We start from the raw sequence: 18,535 nt of genomic DNA, 5'->3' as shown, positions 1-18,535 counted from the left end.
ACCTTATGAACCTTTCAAGAAAGGCATGTTTTTTAATCACATGTTTTAATTGGAGTATAGTTGATTTACAATGTGAGTTTCCGCTGCACAGCAAAGTGAGTCAGTTATACATACACACATATCCACTCTTTTTTTAGATTCTATCCCCATATCGTTCATGACAAAGCATTGAATAGAGTTTCCTGTGCTATTCAGTAGGTTCTTATTAGTTATCTGAAAGTCATTTTTAATCATAGTACACAAAACTGAGGATATTTAAGGCCAATGTGTGTCAAGCACTAAATGCGGTAGGTGGTCCAGGGGTGGTCGCTTCTGCCATCCTCTTAAGGCACATTTGTATTTTACGTGGGAGTCAGAAGTTCTGCTAATATCACCTCCACATCCATCTCAAAAATAAGTAAATGAAAAACAACAACAACAAAAATAAAACAACCAAAAAAATGCTTTTCACGTCAGCGGGAGAGAGATTTTGACAAAGGGGGTCCTGTTGGCTCCCTTCGAATTACCCCCGGCCAATGTTCACCACACGCACGAGCAGCCTTGACTTCCTCCGTTCCTTCCGCCTCACGCCCTCCTGCTGCTGGAGCACAGGACGGGAGCGGTGTCCGAGCATTCCAGGGGACTCGCCTGTCCCTCCTATTTCAGGAACGATTATGTGACGGCTTTCCTTTGGGTGGTCACTCTGGGGGCCTTTGCCTAGATGCCCACCTGCAGAAAAAACAGCTCACGGTGATGTGACTTTAGTCCAGTTTTAGACATAAATTCCAAGCCCTCTGTTTTCAGAGCATTTTTCAGTGTCAGTTTTTAATGGGATTGGAGTCTGTTTGGGCTGTTCACATTTGACTTGAAATGTAAAAGGCACAAGTTTAGAATTTTTACTTATACTCTATATTTGTTATCTATTGCTGCGTAATAAATTACCCCCAAACTTAGCATCTTAAAACAGCAAACTCGGAGTTCCCTGGCGATCCAGTGGTTAGGACTCTGCGCTTTCACTGCCGAGGGCCTGGATTTGATCCCAGGTTGGGAAACAAAGATCCCACAAGCCGCACAGCAATTGGCCAAAAAAAAAAAAAAAAACCAAACCAAAACAAACCAAAAGCAACAAATGTTTATTATGTCGCACAGTTTCTGAGGGCCAAAAATCCAGAAAGAGCTTAGCTGGATGGCACTGGCTCTGGGGTCTCTCATGAGGTGGTAGTCAAGCCGTCAGCCAGAGTTGCAATCACCTGAAGGCTCAACCGAGACTGGAAAACCCACTTTCAGGCTCACACAGGCGGTTGTTGGCAGCCCTCAGCTCCTCACTAGCTATTGGCTAGAGCCCTCATTTCCTAATCATGTGGGCCTCTCTATGACATGTTCTCATGCAGTGCAGCTGGCTTCCCCCAGAGCAAGTGATCAGAGAGAGAGAGAGAGAGAACATAACCAAGAGGGAAGCCACAGTGTCTTTTATAACCTAATCTCAGAAGTGATGCACCACCACTTCTTTCTACATTCTCTTGGTCACACAAACCAACCCTAGTACAACATGAGAGGGAGTTATAAAAGGGTGTGAGTACCCAGAGGCAGGGATGGGTCGTGCCATCTTGGAGGCTGGCTGCCGTACCCTCTAGTCCGGGAATCTGTTTAGCACTTTATCATTGTAGGCAGCCCCTGGGATAGTCAGAGCCGTCATCTTTTATTTTTATTTATTTATTTATTTATTTATTTTGCGGTACACGGGCCTCTCACTGTTGTGGCCTCTCCCGTTGCGGAGCACAGGCTCCGGACACGCAGGCCTAGCGGCCGTGGCTCACGGGCTTAGTTGCTCTGCGGCATGTGGGATCTTCCCGGACCGGGGCACGAACCCGTGTCTCCTGCATCGGCAGGCGGATTCTCAACCACTGCGCCACCAGGGAAGCCCAGGCCGTGCCTAACAGCAAGGTGACATGTACGGGAATCATGAGATTCTCACGCAGTACTACTGAACTTCCCGGAAGGGCAATATGGAGTGGAGTTAGGGTTTCCTACAAGTATAAATACTTGTCATCTATAAGCACAAAGGCGGTAATGACCTTTCTTTCCTCATTGTTCTGGTTGACGACAGTCTGCAGACCCACTGGAAGTGAAATCTGGTGCTCCTGTGAGAAAGGCTATAAGTGGCCTCAGGAAAGGTGCCTCCGCAATCTCACTTGTCAAGGGCATGATGGCTCCCCTTCAGGGCATCATCGCAGTTGCCTTGAGGGACTGCCTCCCAAGGGACCTTTTTGCCAGCTCCAGGGAGGTAAGTAACTGCTCACTGAATGTTTGTTTGTTGAGTGGCTATTTGATATCAACTCAACCAAATGCTTCTCTGTCCTGTGTGTACTCAAATGCTGACATGGGATTTTTAAAATATTGCCCTGTGTTCTTCAGCAGATATTACCCTGCGAATGTCGGTCAGACTCAATGTGGGCTTTCAAGAAGAACTCAGGAACTCTTCCTCTGCCCTCTATAGGTCCTACAAGACTGACTTGGAAATAGCGGTGGGTTCTGGTCCCAGGAGGCTCTTAACCAACAAGTTCTGAGCTGAACTGAATCTGTTGCATTTACAGTGGGTCGTTTGCTTGAATCTGTCAGAATTTATGAATGTGAATGTTGAAATTATTTCTATACCTCTGGGATGATGAATTAAGAAGCACTCAAATCAGACAGTGTTCAGGGAATGATTTGACATCATCTTGACCTATAGGTGGAACTTCCTCCCAGGATAGAATTGATTCACATAAAATTTGGCGGCATCAACTCACAGAAACCTATTAAAAGGTCCAAGAACCCGGTCTAGAAGCACCAGACGGTGCATTTCTATTCATCTTCGCACATCACATGGGTGAAACCCCCTAAGATCTTTTGTGCAGACCCGCCCAAGTCTGGCACAGAGGATTCCACACCACTCTACACTGGAGGTCCCAAGGCATTCACACTTAAGGCAGATTTCAACTTACTCATGTAGATAGGTTCATTTGTGTCATATTGTAGATTCCACATAACAGAAACAGACTCACAGACATAGAGAACAGACTTGTGGTTACCAGGGGGGAGTGGTGGAAGGGGAGGGAAGGATTGGGAGTTTGGGGTTAGCAGATGCAAACTATTGTATATAGAATGGATAAACAACAAGGTCCTACTGTACAGCACAGGGAGCTATATTCAGTATCCTGTGATAAACCATAATGAAAAGAATATTTAAAAGAATATATACATATGTAAATTTACTCATGCAAAAAAAGAGGCTATTCTCTCATTGTAAACTGTGTGCCAGACACTATTCTAAGTGCTTTACATTGGATTAATTCATCTAAACCTAAATGCTTTGTTTGAGTCAATTCATTTGGAATAGAGCTTCTCAACTGGTGTGGTACAAATTGCTACAGGTGGGCTGAGGTAGTGACTCCCCTTAACTCTCTGGGCAGCCAACCCTCTGCCTCAAGCCAGGAGCAGCCTCCTGCTTACCCAGTCAAATATTACCATTGTTCATGGGCGCCAGCATGAGACTCTGATACAGAAGAGCTGTAGGATATCTGATTTGCATATCCAACATGTAATAGTTCTGCACAGCGTGAGAATCCTCATGCACACACATGACACACTAAGTTATACACTTTTGAGGAAAAAAGGAGAGTTACATATTAATCTTTGGATCCCACCCATCCAGCTACTTAACACAGCACTTTGCACATGGCATCCGCCCCGTAAACATGACTTGATTCAAATTGAATTTCCTGTGGGGTTGGAATTCAGGGAAACAAAATGAAGTAAAAACACCAGTAAAAAGTCAGAAAGAGAAAAACAAATACTGTATGCTAACACATATATATGGAATCTAAGAAAAAAAAAAAAAAGGTCATGAAGAACCTAGGGGCAAGACGGGAATAAAGACGCAGACCTACTAGAGCATGGACTTGAGGATATGGGGAGGGGGAAGGGTAAGCTGTGACAAAGTGAGAGAGTGGCGTGGACATATATACACTACCAAACGTAAAATAGATAGCTAGTGGGAAGCAGCCGCGTAGCACAGGGAGATCAGCTCCGTGCTTTGTGACCACCAAGAGGGGTGGGATAGGGAGGGTGGGAGGGAGGGAGACACAAGAGGGAAGAGATATGGGGACATGTGTATATATATAACTGATTCACTTTGTTATAAAGCAGAAACTAACACACCATTGTAAAGCAATTATACTCCAATAAAGATATTTAAAAAAAAAAAAAAAAAACCACATTGGCTCAACCAAAGCTGTGGTATGTTAAGTGAGGGATCCGATCCGGCAGTGTAGCAGCTTCAAGAAGGCACCTGGAATATTTCCAACTACAGGAAACGCAACTGATTGAGAGCCCCGGCTGTTGCCGCATGGCAGTGCTTGCTGCTTGCTGCTAGTGAATGAGCAGGGCCGGGCTGTCTAGCAAACGTGGGACTCCTTTGAAGGCTGTACTGAACCTCCCGAGGCTCAGTCTAGGATGATTTCATTCAGCATCTCCTCCTGTACAATTTCACTTGAGTTTGATGGCTCTCCCTGCCTTCCCATTTTTTCCCCCTAGGCATTTCCCTAAGTAAATTTTTTGCACATTTGCTCTGGTGTTTGCTTCCTGGAGAACCCAAAATGACCTAGGTAGATAGGAATTACTTCTTCAAAGATCTGCCAGTGCTAGCACTAACAAAATATACAGGAGAGCATTTTACCCAGGGTCATAAGAAATAGACACTTTTTACCCTGTTTCAAATTGTTGACCCGTCTCTCAGTGGACCTTGATCCGTGACACTTGTCTTGCTTTATTTTCCAGTTCTGGAAGGGTTATAGTATTTTACCAGGCTTCAAATTGGTGACAGTGACAGAGTTCAGGTAAGAATGCTATAACTGGGTCATTTTTATCCAATGGCAGATACCAAAACATTAGTGAAAAAGCAAAGGCCCCGTTAGAAGGGCACCATCTGGTATGCCCAATGGGAGCAGTGGGGTAAAGGTGAAGACAGTGTCAGATTCCCAGGGCTTGAAGTGAAAGGAAATACTGAGAACAGTAGCTCACTCCTTAGAGATGTACCTACTTAGAAGGAAGGTGAGAAAAAGACTTGTGTTCATTCTATGCACGCAAGAATTTTGCAAACAAAGATGTGGGATACGTTTGCCATCTAGGGAAGTCAGAAATACAAAAATGAAATAAAGTCATGCATGCAATGATGCCTTTATTAATAAAAGTTAGCCAGCTAGCCATGGCCACAGAGTTGCACACTGTCGTGTGAATGCATCCCTGTGGAGTTAGGCACCGGGCAGCCCTAAGTGTGTTTGCACAGTGTTTCGAAAAGAATGTTTACAGAGGGGCTTCCCTGGTGGCGCAGTGGTTGAGAGTCCGCCTGCCGATGCAGGGGACGCGGGTTCGTGCCCCGGTCCGGGAAGATCCCACATGCCCCGGAGCGGCTGGGCCCGTGGGCCATGGCCGCTGAGCCTGCGCGTCCGGAGCAAAAAAAAAAAAAAAAAAAAAAAAAAAAAGAATGTTTACAGAAACATTGAGGATTTTGGCTTTACTGGATATTCAGCATAGCTGGTAACCTGGGCCAGCAGACTGTGTGACAACAGTCTCTACCTTGTGGCTTATATCCGTTGACCCACCTGCAGGATTCAATTCACTCCGCCCTCATCTCGCTCTTCCAGTCACTGATGTGACCCATCTGCAGACATTTGCGTGTTCGAGCCCTGCCTCAGGCTTTCAGCTAGAGCTTAGAAACAGGTTGGATTTCAGTGGACCCTTGAAGTTAAAGTCCCTAGGCTCTTCCTGCCATTTTGTTTTCTTATGCAAATAAACCATAAGGACTCTTCTGGATCACTTACTGCTTTACTGAACTGAGTGTTCTCCATCCAGGCCTGGAAGTGTGGTTGTGGTGTATGAAGTCACGACAGCAGCAGCATCACCTGAATTAATGCGCAAAGCAAACGAGCAAGTAACACAGAACCTCAATCAGACCTACAAGATGGACAGCAATTCCTTCCAGGTTACTTACAGCAGTAAGTAGAACATCGCTACATTTTTCCAATATGTAGATTCTACTTAGATATGGTAACGGCATTTATCATGATGCTTAAACCTGTGAAATCACATTACAGTGTCCTCCATGGAGAGAGACTCTCCAGTTCCTGGCATAGAGTTTTGGTGCCTTCTCCCCATCTTCGGCCCGTTCAGAGACTCCTTACACTGCTAATATCACTGCGACTGGGGAAGGTTTGTTGGGGGGGGGGTCCCAGGAGGGAGAGATTTTACAAGGGGGCCACAGAGCCACCTGGGTTTATGGATTTTTAAAAATTAACAAACCCAAGACATCCCAAAAAGTAGAACTAACGTTGTGGTGGTGGAAGTGGGGGATATTCATGAAATGCATTGATATTGACTAGGGGGACCCTTGATACTTTAGAGCAGTAGTTCTCCAAGTGTGGCCCCCAGACAAGCAGCATCAGCAGCATCTGGGTGCTTGTTAGAAAAGCAAATTCTTGGGGCCACCCCAGACCAACCTGGGCCAATCTGTGTTTCGGCAAACCCTCCAGGGGATTCTGATGCATGGAAAGTTTGAGAAACACTGCTTTGGATCAGACGTGGCAGTGGTAAGAGTCCTGGTATTGTAGATGTTCTCCCTCATTTTACAAATGGGGTATAGAGTTGAGCTCTGTTGTATAATTAGGTGGGTGGATCGATTGTTTCTTGGGGGATAGAAAGGGGATCCAATTGAGCAGAGATTTGGTGGACCAGCACCGGCCAGTAGGTGTTCTGTCTAACTCAGGTCCATGGTTCCAGAGTGAGGGTGACCCCTCTTTGGAACGGCACAGTTCGCCATGAGGAGGGCACCGAAGGGATTGTCTGAGACACAGCTGGAAGGAAAAGTGCCCCTTCTCAGGAGTCAGACCATCCTTACAACAGGTTCATACTCTTTCTCTTTACATTCGCTGCTAATATTTTTAGACATCGGATCATTTTTAAAAATAAAATATTGAAAGGAATATACACAACGGTAAGAAAGTGCTATAACATAAGAAAGAGAAAAACGGCAAGATAAAAATTCAGAATGAATAAGGCAGCAACCACATAGATGAAAACTGAAAAATTCAAGGCAGGGAAATAAGTGGCCTCCAGGTGCGGACTCAACGTGGAAGTAATCCCAGCATCGCCAACCCCTTCCTGACCCCTAACCGCATCCCACCAACCGGTAGATGCTTTGGCCTGAAAAAATTGTTTTCTTTATGGTTCTGAGGGCACAGGAGAATAGCAAGCTCTAGCATATATGAGCTTCAATTATGAGTCTTTCTCCCAAATTTCAATTGTGTTGAATATAGTCAGCCATTTACAGGAATAAGTATCCAGTAGTTTTCCTGACCGGCGGCTGACAGTCAGTCCAAAACCACAAAAGTGCTCTAGTGTCTGTGGCTTATTCTTCCAAAGAGCCACGACATTGTTGTATATGACACTCGATGCCCCTTTTTGCAAGAGAATCTACATTCATCTCTGTCCCTGATATGCACAGCCTTAGACCAATGACCATGAACTATGTCACATGCAACTCCACCCCCTGGGAGCTTAAATACCAGCCTGCTCTCCATAGGGTTAGTGGGGTTTATCCAGAATACAAGTATCCAAAAAAGTCAAGTAGCTGAGTAGGGATTTTTTTTTTTTTTTTTTTTTTTTTTGGCCGCGCAGCATGTGGGATCCTAGTTCCCCGACCAGGTATCGAACCCACGCCCCCTGCATTGGAAACACAGAGTATTAACCACTGGACCACCAGGGAAGTCCCTGGGTGGGTTTTTCTTAAATTATAATTTTATCTGGCGGCAGGAGTGTGGGGTGCAGGGGAGAGGAAGAGAAAAAGAAAGAAAAATGCTGAATGAATGAGGTGGTATCAGGAAATTATTTTTAAGTCTATCTTCATGAAACAGGAAAGGCACATGGCAATCTTCAGAATAGTCCCTTTTATTTTGCCATATATTAATCTTCTGGTGATGTTTGATCAATCAGCAGGGTCCCTTAACCAGAACACCCCTTTCTTTAATCACTCCCAATATATTTATGATCAATTCCATATAACCATGGAAAACCGGCAGTTTTCCTGATCATTGTAATTAGCAATGGTACTCATGAAAAGCAGGCGCTGTTATTGTATCTTTTCTATGTTAAACCCAGTGTGTTACACATTTTTCATCTTCCTACATCCTGTGAGGTAGATACTATTATCACCATTTTATAGGTGAGGAAATGGAGGCTTAGATTTAAATCATTTGCTCAAGGCCACATAGTAAGTAACATAAGTTTGTGTGCCTTCCTGGTCAGTTCACTACATGAAATATTCACAGATGGCCTTGCTTCCTAACAGTTGAATGCAATTTTCTGAAACCTTATTTTATCCAGGAGCCTAAAAAACCAGATAAGAAATATTTAGATACCTTGATATTTTGACCAGAACATCATAGCACCCTAACTTAATCGTATGGTATTTTAGTCCCACGTTTACAGTATGAACAGGGTGTGGCATGAGTATAAAGAACCATCCAGAAGAGGAGTTGCCAAACCTCCCTCCCCAGCTCCTCTGATTTTTCTCAACACATGGAGGTCATGAAGGACACAGCACAGATTAGAGGGAAAAATCTGCATGTTGTGTAAACAAGGGACAGCCATAAAAGCACACACAAAAATAGCAAATACTGTGTTTTCATTTCTCTCTGTGAAATGGCTTAATACCAGGGTTCCCCAGAATTTTACTGTGAAAACAATAAGAATACTTACTATTCCTCCAAATCACCTCCCGTCGTAGTGCTCACTGCTCCTATTTTCCAGACAAGGGAGCTGAGGCTCAGAGATGCTAAGCAAGTTCCCCAGGGCCACACAGCTATGCCTGGTACAGAACCAGGATTCAAATACAGACCTGTGTATATAATAAGCTCCCACTCTTATGGGCCCATGGGTGTTAGGTCTTTCAAAACATTCTTATTGGGCTTCCCTGGTGGCGCAGTGGTTGAGAATCCGCCTGCCGATGCAGGGGTCACGGGTTCGTGCCCTGGTCCGGGAAGATCCCACATGCCACGGAGCAACTAAGCCCGTGAGCCATGGCCGCTAGGCCTGCGCGTCCGGAGCCTGTGCTCCGCAACGGGAGAGGCCGCAGCAGTGAGAGGCCCGCATACCACAAAAAAAAAAAAAAAAAAAAAAAAAAAAAAAAAAAAATTCTTATTTCCCAAGCATACTTTATTGTAAAAAATTAATTTATTTTCCCACTCTTAATTCATCAAAGACACAGGGCAGAGCTTTCAGTCAGCATGAGGTGCCAGTTATCAGTAAGAAGCAGTTGATATCTTTCAAATCAGTAGCAAAGAAACTTGATGTTTAGGTTAGCTGGGGTGGCTTTTTCATAAGCAAATGTGTAATTTTCTACCAGACTATTTAAACATTTTTTTGCATTTTTATTTTGTAAATTTTATTGAAGTATAGTTGATTTACAATGTGTTAACTTCTGCTGTATAGCAAAGTGGTTCAGTTATCCATATATATTCCACATTCTTTTTCATATTCTTTTCCATTATGGTTTATCACAGGATATTGAATAGAGTTCCCCGTGCTATACAGTAAGACCTTGATGTTTATCCATCCTGTATATAATAGTTTGCATTTGCTAATCCCAAACTCCCAGTCCATCCCTGCCCCCCCCCTCCCCCTTGGCAACCACAAGTCTGTTCTCTATGTCTGTGGCAGATTATTTGAAATATTGAAAATAGCTTTGGGATCCCCATTAGTACCATTGAGGACTGTTAAGCGTGCAAAGATCCCAAACTGGGAACCATGTCCCTAGTAGCTGACACACTGTCACTCTGGGGCCTCAGATCCCAGCTGCCCAGGGGTGGAATGAAGAAGATGCGATGCCACATTCATCACCATGGAGACCTCTTGAAAACCCCGGTGGTGGTGGCATTCAGGGAGTAGCATTCATTCCATTTATTTGCTTTGGGACCCTAATATCTTTTGTTTGGGTTTCCAGATGAAACGAAGTTCTCCATCACCCCAGAAATCATCCTCGAAGGGGATACAGTAACTCTGATGTGTGAGAACGAAGTTTTGTCCTCCAACGTATCCTGGCAGCACGTGGAAACAGGCTTCGACATCCAGAACAGCAGCAGATTCTCCATCTACACCTACGTGCTCAACAACATGACCTCCGTGTCTCGCCTCACCATTTACAACATCACTCAGGATGACGCGGGTGGGTTGCCATCCTGTAACCAGGGCGAGGAAAGGAATGAAGGCCTAAGAAAGAATCAAACCGTGGTGGTGTGTGTAGATAGCCTTTTCCTCTTCAAAAAGAAGTCACCGAGCTCACCTTTGCAAAACTGAAAATTAATCCCAGGATGAATGAGCCAAGCAAATTTAGCCTTGGGAGACATATACTTTGCCACATTTACTGAAGCTTATGAGTTGGAACCTAAGATAAAAAGTAGACTCCTTTTTTTAACATTAAAAAAATTTAGAAGAGCCTCATGGAGGTAGAATTGACGTATAATAAGTTGTACATGTGCGAAGTGTATAATTGAATAAGTTTTGACGTGTGTGTACACCCGTACAACTATCACCACAATCAAGGTAGTGAACATAGGGGTCCCTGCTCTCTCCCTCTCCATTTTCTTGTCCTCTGTTTTAATCCCTCCCTCTTGTCCCTCCCCAGCAACCACAGAAGCATAAGTTTTATACCTGACATTCTAGAATTTAATAACCCCATCATAAGCATGATGTCAACAGGAGTATCTCTTTTTCTCTGAATGAGAAACTGGGCTGCAGACACATGGGTTCTATCATATGTTTGTTGACTCTGACCTGCCACAGAGTTAAATAGGATGCCAAAATTATCCATAATCTCCTAATTCTCCAAGGTTTTCCCATTTTCCGTTTCTACCTCTGAAGCATCCCCACACTTTTTTTCTTACTAGCAAGGACTCAGATTTCTGCTCTTTCCTGAGAACAGCTCTCTACTCTTTTACCTTACGACATCAGAAATACCTGCCTTGACCTTCTGCACTTCCTGAATGTTCCTTTAGGGTTGTTTAGACCAAGTCTCAGATGCTTTTGAAAGTGATGTTTCATGAAGTACCATCATGACACATGAGATGAGGCTCTCATTCTTCTATTACATATGTAATAGTAATAATAAATGCCTTTGTGTATTCGATACAGGTGAATATATTTGCAAACTGACATTAGATATTTTTGAATATGGGTCCAGAAAAAAAATAGATGTTACGTCCATCCGGATTTTGGCAAATGAAGACATGAAGGTGATGTGTGACAACAATCCTGTATCTTTGAGCTGCTGCAGTGAGATGGCGGTGAATTGGAGTCAAGTTGAATGGAAGCAAGAGGGAACTATAAGCATTCCAGGTGAGACTGTTAGAAGCCCTTTTGCAAACAGGTTTTTGCCTCTTGGCCAAGTGAAAATGGGAGATGCGGTCGGTGAAAGAGCACATGTCAGGCATCTGGGTTTCTTTCCAGACTGAAAAAGTATGAGGTTTGACACCAGCTCCAGCTTAGCCATTCTAAAACAAAATTCCCAAAATATATACACACAAGTTTCATGCTTGGGTTGTAGACAAGATTCTGGCAGAGAAGACCCAAGAGGGAGGGACAGGATGATGGAGGTCCATGGTGTCTTGCCTAGAGACAAGACAAGCTTGTCCCCCCTGCCCTCTCCTTTCCCTCTTCAGCAAAGAGCCAAGGATGAGGTCATTGGCTTTGCTTTGGGGTCTGACTCTGAGAGTCTCATTCCTGTGTCTCTTCCCTTGGTGTCTGTCCTTCCCACTTCTCTGCCTTTGTAACCACGTCTCTTTCTGTATTATCTGACTCCATGCCTCTGGTTTTATATCTTTCTCTGTCAACCTGTGTGTCTCTCAACCAATGTCAATTTCCGATCCTATTTGCAGATCTGAGATATCACTGGAAATTCCCCACCTTCCAGTTTATACTGGTGAATGATAAGAAGAAGAAGAAATTAAAATAGCATTGGTGATTCTGTTTTGTATGCTAGTTTATGATCAACCAATTTTTAAAAGATATGTTATCACTTTTAATCCCATTTAAACTTGACCACAAGTTTGAAGCTGGCATTTTTTTTGCCTCCCATTTTCAAATAAGGAAATTGAGGTTCAAATGAAATGACTTATCCAAGGTTGTCATAATTAGGAAAAGAAAGGCTTGTTTCACAGCCTTTGCCTTGGTCAAACTGTATCACACATGCCTGGTGAGCCAGCACTAGAGTGAGTTGGTCCGGCAGAATTTGTATTGAAACAGATGGCTGTTTTCTGCCTAGAAACTTCACATGACAAGATCCAATCTTTCCCTTAAGAAATGACAGTATTATTTGCTCACCTTTTTTTTTTTTTTTTTTTTTTTTTTTTTTTTGCGGTACGCGGGCCTCTCGCTGTTGTGACCTTTCCCGTTGCAGACGCGCAGGCTCAGCGGCCATGGCTCACGGGCCCAGCCGCTCCGCGGCACGTGGGATCTTCCCGGACCTGGGCACGGACTCGCGTCCCCTGCATCGGCAGGCGGACTCTCCACCACTGCGCCACCAGGGAAGCCCTGCTCACCTTTTTTAGTAAAAAAATCCTTAAAGGAAAATGTGGCTTTACCCATGGAATACATCAGTGTGGTGGAGCTTTTATTTTACAAAGCCGTTGCTCTCAGACATTATTAAATCATAAATAAAATAAGGATCAATTTAGATGTAATATTTTCTGAGCACATCTAGTTTGAAAAGCACATTTGTTTTCTACCTTAAAGTGCTCCAGAGAATAGGAAAAGCATCTGGTAACTGTTGAACATGTTGACATATGGTCCATTTAGTCACTTCCCTAATTTTTAAGGAAGAGGAGGTGTGGGCATCCTGGAGGAGCTGCCAGATGGGAGAAGGACCTTGCACAGTTCCCGGAGTACTGACTTAGACACTTTCAACTGTGAGAGGTGAAAAGCCTCGCCATCTGGCAGAAGAACCAGGAAGTCTGCTGTGCAGATGCTCAGGAACCTCGCTGTGGCCACCGCTGCTACAGACGTTCGTAATGCCCAGGGTGGGCTGAACCGACCGCAGAACAGTGGATTTCCTGCCACAGGGCTGGCCGCCGGGGGCCCGCAGTGTTGTTTCTCTGATGAATTTAGCCCCTGCTTTCAACACCCTGCCCTCCTTCCGCCTCCCTTGCCGTCCCCTCTCTGCGGCGGTCTTTCTCCAAATTCCACCAGTTCCTTTATCACCCGTTTTTCCAGCTCAGCAGAAAGCAGTCTAGCTAGATAATTCACACCAAAGCATCTAAGAGTGAACGTATTACATCTTCTCCGAAACGGTTGCACTGGATTTTCAAAGCACTTCTGGCACAGGATAAGACCGAAAGGAAGTAATCTGCAGTGACAGAATTTCTAGCTTTAAGAAGGCGCTCTTTTTCGAATAGGGAGGGCTTTCTGAGGCTATTTCAAATCATGGGGCGTGGGTTGATGCTATAAACAGTAATGGTAACAGAAGTAATAGTATTAATAGTACTACTAGTAGTAATAACAGAGGTACTAATAGTCATTAGTGCAGCTTCTAGTTCGCCTGTACTTAGCGCTGGCTTTGCCTGCACGGGAAAGTACTTTAAATTTCCCACTTGGGGAAATTTAAAGGCAACAGCGTTCGTATTCTCGCCGTAGCTCTTGTTATGTGATGATGAAAAGATAACAGTCTAATTCCCTCTTTGACAGAACAGTTTCCAGCCGAGTTCGTCAACTTCTTCTTTGCCCTGCCTACCATGCCCCCTGGGCCCATGGTCACGCAGTATTCATAAGAGATTTGAGTCCTTACAAGAGGGGGTAAAGTCAGCTCTCTTGGCCGACTGTCAGGGTGTAGAGGACAATATGGAACAGCCCCCTGAGTGGCTCAGGTTGGGGAGACAGGCTCAAACGCCACGGTCTCCCGTCTTGTGTCTTTTCTTCCCCATGACCCCACTGACATTTTTCATTGCGTGTTATTATTTATGCTTCTGTGCCATCTGAAATGTTATGTTTGTAGCCCAGTAGGGCCTAAGTAAGAGATAAGTGAGACTTTGATTTTCTTTATTGAGTAGAAGTCGGTCTTGTGGCCTTGACGTCACCTTAGAAAGGGCCGCTAGAAACAGGCCTGCCCCGGGGGCTGAGGCGAGGGCTAGAGAAGCAGCTAGAAGCGGCAAACAGCCCCGTCAGAGGCGGCCTCCTCCAGCCTGGCTGCCCCTCGGGGCGCCCACAGTTGGTTTTTGAAAAAGACCAGCTGTCAAGGTTCCACCTGAGAGCGACTCTTTCACAGTCTCCACGTTTGGGCTCCAGGACATTTAATTTTCTTCAGTTTCACAGGAGATGTTATTGTGAGAACCACAGATTTCATCCCATCCCTCATTTTACACATGAGGAGACTGAGGCTTTCTGTGAGCTGCCCACCATCTCCCCGAGAGCACCAAGGGGTCCCCTTCTCACCCACTACTCTCTCTCCTCCCCCTCCACGCCTCCCTCTGTGTTCCTAATGATGCCGTAGACAAATCTGATTTTTTTTTTTTTTTTTTTTGCGGTATGCGGGCCTCTCACCGTTGTGGTGTCTCCCGTTGCGGAGCACAGGCTCCGGACGCGCAGGCTCAGCGGCCATGGCTCACGGGCCCAGCTGCTCCGCGGCATGTGGGATCTTCCCGGACCAGGGCACGAACCCGTGTCCCCTGCATCGGCAGGCGGACTCCCAACCACTGCGCCACCAGGGAAGCCCGACAAATCTGATTTTAAATAGTGATTTCTCTACTTGTAGGAATGCACACAAAATTGGGCTTAAAAAAGGAAAAAGAGGGCTTCCTCTTTTCATTCTCATTTTACATCTGGAGAAACTGAGGCACAGAGTGGTTTAGTGACTTTCCCAGTAACACCCTACTGGTAAGTAGTAAAGTTGGAATCTGCAGCCGGGCCACCTGGATCCTGAGGTGGCAGGGCTAACAATGACACCATCCTGCCTCTCCATTCAAAGAGAAGAACTTGAATGAAATAAGAATTCTTTTTCACTGATTTGGCTTCTTTGCTACCAAATCAGACAGTCAGCCAACTGTTACAGTAGAAGAACCTCTTATGTTGTTGCAGGAAGCCCTGAAACAGACACAGACCCTGGCTGCAGCAGATACACCCTCATGGCCGATGGCACTCAGTGTCCGAGCCGATTATCTGGAACGACAGTGATCTACACGTGTGAGTTCATCAGCGCCCACGGAGCCAGAGGCAGTAAAGACATAAAAGTGACATTCATCTCTGTGGGTAAGGATTCTTTCACTGGAATGTTTTGCCTTGCACTTCAAACTAAGGGCTGCCAATCAACTGGGAATATCCATGAGCAGTGAAGCAGGGCCTTCCATGGTAGTGAGAGTGTGACTGGGGTCAACCACATAATGGTATTTCCATCTCTGCCATTTAAATTCTTACAAAGTCTTTAAAAGCACGAAGGGTAGGGGTAAGAAACAGCGGTTGCAGGGAAGGAACAGCCTGCATTGTACTAGAAAGACAGAAAGTGGATGGGAAGTAGGGTTTCACACTCAGAGTAGTCACTGAATGAGGATAACACCGCTAATTTCCCACTTTTTCCTCCCATAATCCCATTCTCCCTCCCTTGAATTCCAATAGCCTGGCTCATTCCCCACCATCCTTCACCCCCTCTTTCTCTCCCATTTCATCTTTTCCAGAGAGAATGCTGCAGGAAGATTTAAGAGTCCGGTATTTTGTGATTATTTTACAGTTGTAACAAGTGGGTTTTAAAAAATATTTTAAAAGTATCATTTCTTCTGCTCATATCATAAAGCATTATAACTTCATCCCTATCTGCCAAAGTGGGGCAGACAAACGTGTTTTTCTACCCACCCATCATACAAAACCAAGCTATTATATTTAGATAAATCCTCAGTGCCCCCTTCTGAACAATTTGGAGAAAGGACTGAGATAAACGTACTTGTTACTCTTGTTTCCATTTTCTACTATCGTGATTTAGCACTTTTACAAAGATCAAGATTAGATTTATCTGAAACATTATTACTGTAGAAAAGTTCAGGGTCTTTTGAGGTATTTGCGGTTTTCTAGAATGAGAGCAGTTATACTCTGCAAGTTTTAGCTCAGAGAGTTGTGTTGATTCTGTGGGCTTTTGGCTGTCGCAGGGATATGCTTAGTCTTCACGGAAAACCACTGGTCTGGTAGTTTGATTCTCATCTGAGAATCAAGAGAACCAGATTGAGGCTTCCGTGCACCTTTTCCTTTCCACCCTCAGAAACAACTCAGCCTTAGAAAACCATCTCAAGATCCTTATAGCCAGGGAGGGCAACAAGAAGGGCATATGAATCCCTTCTCTGTTACTTTGGGGCTGCATCTGAACATTTGAATCCCAACTTCTGGAAGGTACTAGGGAAAGCCTTGATTTCTTTTGTTTATGACTAAGAATAAGATTTCACACTGATTGGAGAAGCTGGCCAGCATCTGTGGGCTCAAGGTATGACATTGTTCACGTAGAGAAGACAGGGTGAGTGGCATTTTGAAATGACAGCTATACTCAAAGAGGAGTAGAAAGAGAACCAGAGACAAAACCAGTGGAATGTTCATAGAAGCTTTTATATTAATAAGGGTCTTGTTAACAGTTTCAGCGACTAGTTCCTCATGAACTTACAAGGAAATTCTCAGAAATAAGAGTAAATAGGGACTTAAATTAGGGTGCCTGTACTTCCCAGGCCAGGTATATTTATTTGGGCAGCAAACACTGTGATCCCTGTACTTAACGTGTAATTCCAAAAACCACTCATCTGCTTAGAAAGCACTGGCTGGGTGCTGGACCCAGTGCTAATGCTGGGGATGTGAAGACGCAGATGAGAGGGTCCTACTCTTAAGAGGCTCACATTTTTATGGAGAAGAGATACAGAAGAAAGAAATTAAAATACAGTATAGTATTTTTTGAAGTTATTTTAAAAGAGTAGAGAATGATGTGGTTATAAGATCTGAGCCATCTAGTCCCCCTTGAGGTACCTGGAAAAGGTTGGAGGGGAGTTTGGGTTAACTCAACACTGTAGTTTACAACCTTTTGCCCTGCTGATCATTAGGAGATAATTCCAGACACAAAGGGGAAGTGCGCGAGTTCCCAAGGCATGTGATGGAAATGGGTACAGTTCAGAGCACCACCGAGAACAGCCTAGAAACAAGTAAAGCTCCGGAGCAGCAAGGTACCAACCCCACATTGACCCAAGTAGAGTCAGGACAGCCCATGCTTTCTGTCTCTATGTGAAATTTCACTCAGGTGTTGATGTCACCAGAAAGACTAAACATTTTACTTGTTATTGGTTTTCTTTTGTCTGTTTTGTTTGCATTCTTTTAGCCAACCTAAAAATAACCCCGGACCCAATTTCTGTTTCTGAGGGACAAAGCTTTTCTATAAAGTGCATCAGTGATGTGAGTAGCTATGATGAGGTGTACTGGAACACTTCTGCTGGAATTAAAATATACAAAAGGTTTTATACCACGAGGAGGTATTCTAATGGAGCAGAGTCGGTGCTGACAGTCAAGACCTCGACCAGGGAGTGGAACGGTGAGTGAAAGCCCAGATACTCTGGACCCTGCTGCCTGGACCCCTGGAAACACACTGTAATCATCACCATCCATGGAGGGCCTGCCCTGGGCCGTGCCTGTGCCAGCCACTCTATATGACATTGTATACTCACACTAAATGCAACAGCCTTCTGGGGGAAGATGTCACTATTCCCATTTTACAATGTGCAAAGTGAGCCTCGGTTTCCACAACTTAAGCTGTAGAGCCAGGATTAGAACTAGTCTCTTTGATTCTAGAGTCTGTGCTTTGCCATTAAGTTAAGAGGATTGTTCTTTTTAATTGAAGCATAGTTAATTTACAATGTTGTGTTAGTTTCAAGTGTACAGCAAAGTGATTCAGTTTTACACACACACACACACACACATACTTTTTTAGATTCTTTTCCATTATACGTTATTACAAGATATTGAGTATAGTACCCTGTGCTATACAGTAGGTCCTTGCTGTTCATCTATTTTATATACAATAAGTCCCCTACACATGACCGAGTTCCGTTCTGAGAATGCGTTCGTAAGTCCAATTTGTTCATAAGTCCAACAAAGTTAAGCCTAGGTACCCAACTAACACAATCAGTTACATAGTACTGTACTGTAATAGGTTTATAATACTTTTCACACAAAAAATACATTAAAAAACACAAAAAATAAAGAAAACATTTTTAATCTTACAGTACAGTACCTTGAAAAGTACAGTAGTACAGCACAACAGCTGGCATACAGGGGCACATTCACATCTTTGAAAGTTCACAGCTTAAAGGTTCGTACGTAGGGGACTTACTGTATTAGTGATTTGTATATGTTAATTCCAAAGTCTTAAGAGGATTGTTTTTTTTAAGTATTTTTACCAGACTCTTGTGTTTCACCCAACTGAGGTACAAAAATTCTGCCTAAAGATTTTATATGCCTTGTT

At 44.2% G+C, this 18,535-nt stretch overlaps 1 protein-coding gene across 21 annotated transcripts in view; it reads left to right on the top strand.

Annotated features, from left to right (window-relative positions):
- Nucleotides 1–18,535, top strand: part of ADGRF5 (adhesion G protein-coupled receptor F5) — a 111,727-nt gene that overhangs the window by 74,858 nt on the left and 18,334 nt on the right. For 6 of the 21 annotated variants that reach the window (XM_067006360.1, XM_067006358.1, XM_059076533.2 and 3 more), the window contains exons 5-12: nucleotides 2,087–2,263; nucleotides 2,398–2,504; nucleotides 4,798–4,856; nucleotides 5,872–6,014; nucleotides 10,016–10,237; nucleotides 11,203–11,406; nucleotides 15,136–15,306; nucleotides 17,396–17,605. In XM_067006360.1, coding sequence (XP_066862461.1) covers nucleotides 2,087–2,263; nucleotides 2,398–2,504; nucleotides 4,798–4,856; nucleotides 5,872–6,014; nucleotides 10,016–10,237; nucleotides 11,203–11,406; nucleotides 15,136–15,306; nucleotides 17,396–17,605 — 1,293 coding nt within the window. Of the gene's footprint in view, nucleotides 1–2,086; nucleotides 2,264–2,394; nucleotides 2,505–4,797; nucleotides 4,857–5,871; nucleotides 6,015–10,015; nucleotides 10,238–11,202; nucleotides 11,407–15,135; nucleotides 15,307–17,123; nucleotides 17,244–17,395; nucleotides 17,606–18,535 lie in introns of all 21 variants that reach the window. The other 15 variants (XM_067006359.1, XM_067006357.1, XM_067006363.1 and 12 more) reach the window with 3 other exon arrangements.

The sequence above is a fragment of the Kogia breviceps genome, chromosome 10 (assembly GCF_026419965.1).
Source record: "Kogia breviceps isolate mKogBre1 chromosome 10, mKogBre1 haplotype 1, whole genome shotgun sequence".
Taxonomy (NCBI): domain Eukaryota; kingdom Metazoa; phylum Chordata; class Mammalia; order Artiodactyla; family Physeteridae; genus Kogia; species Kogia breviceps.
This window is presented reverse-complemented; position numbering and strand designations above follow the sequence as displayed.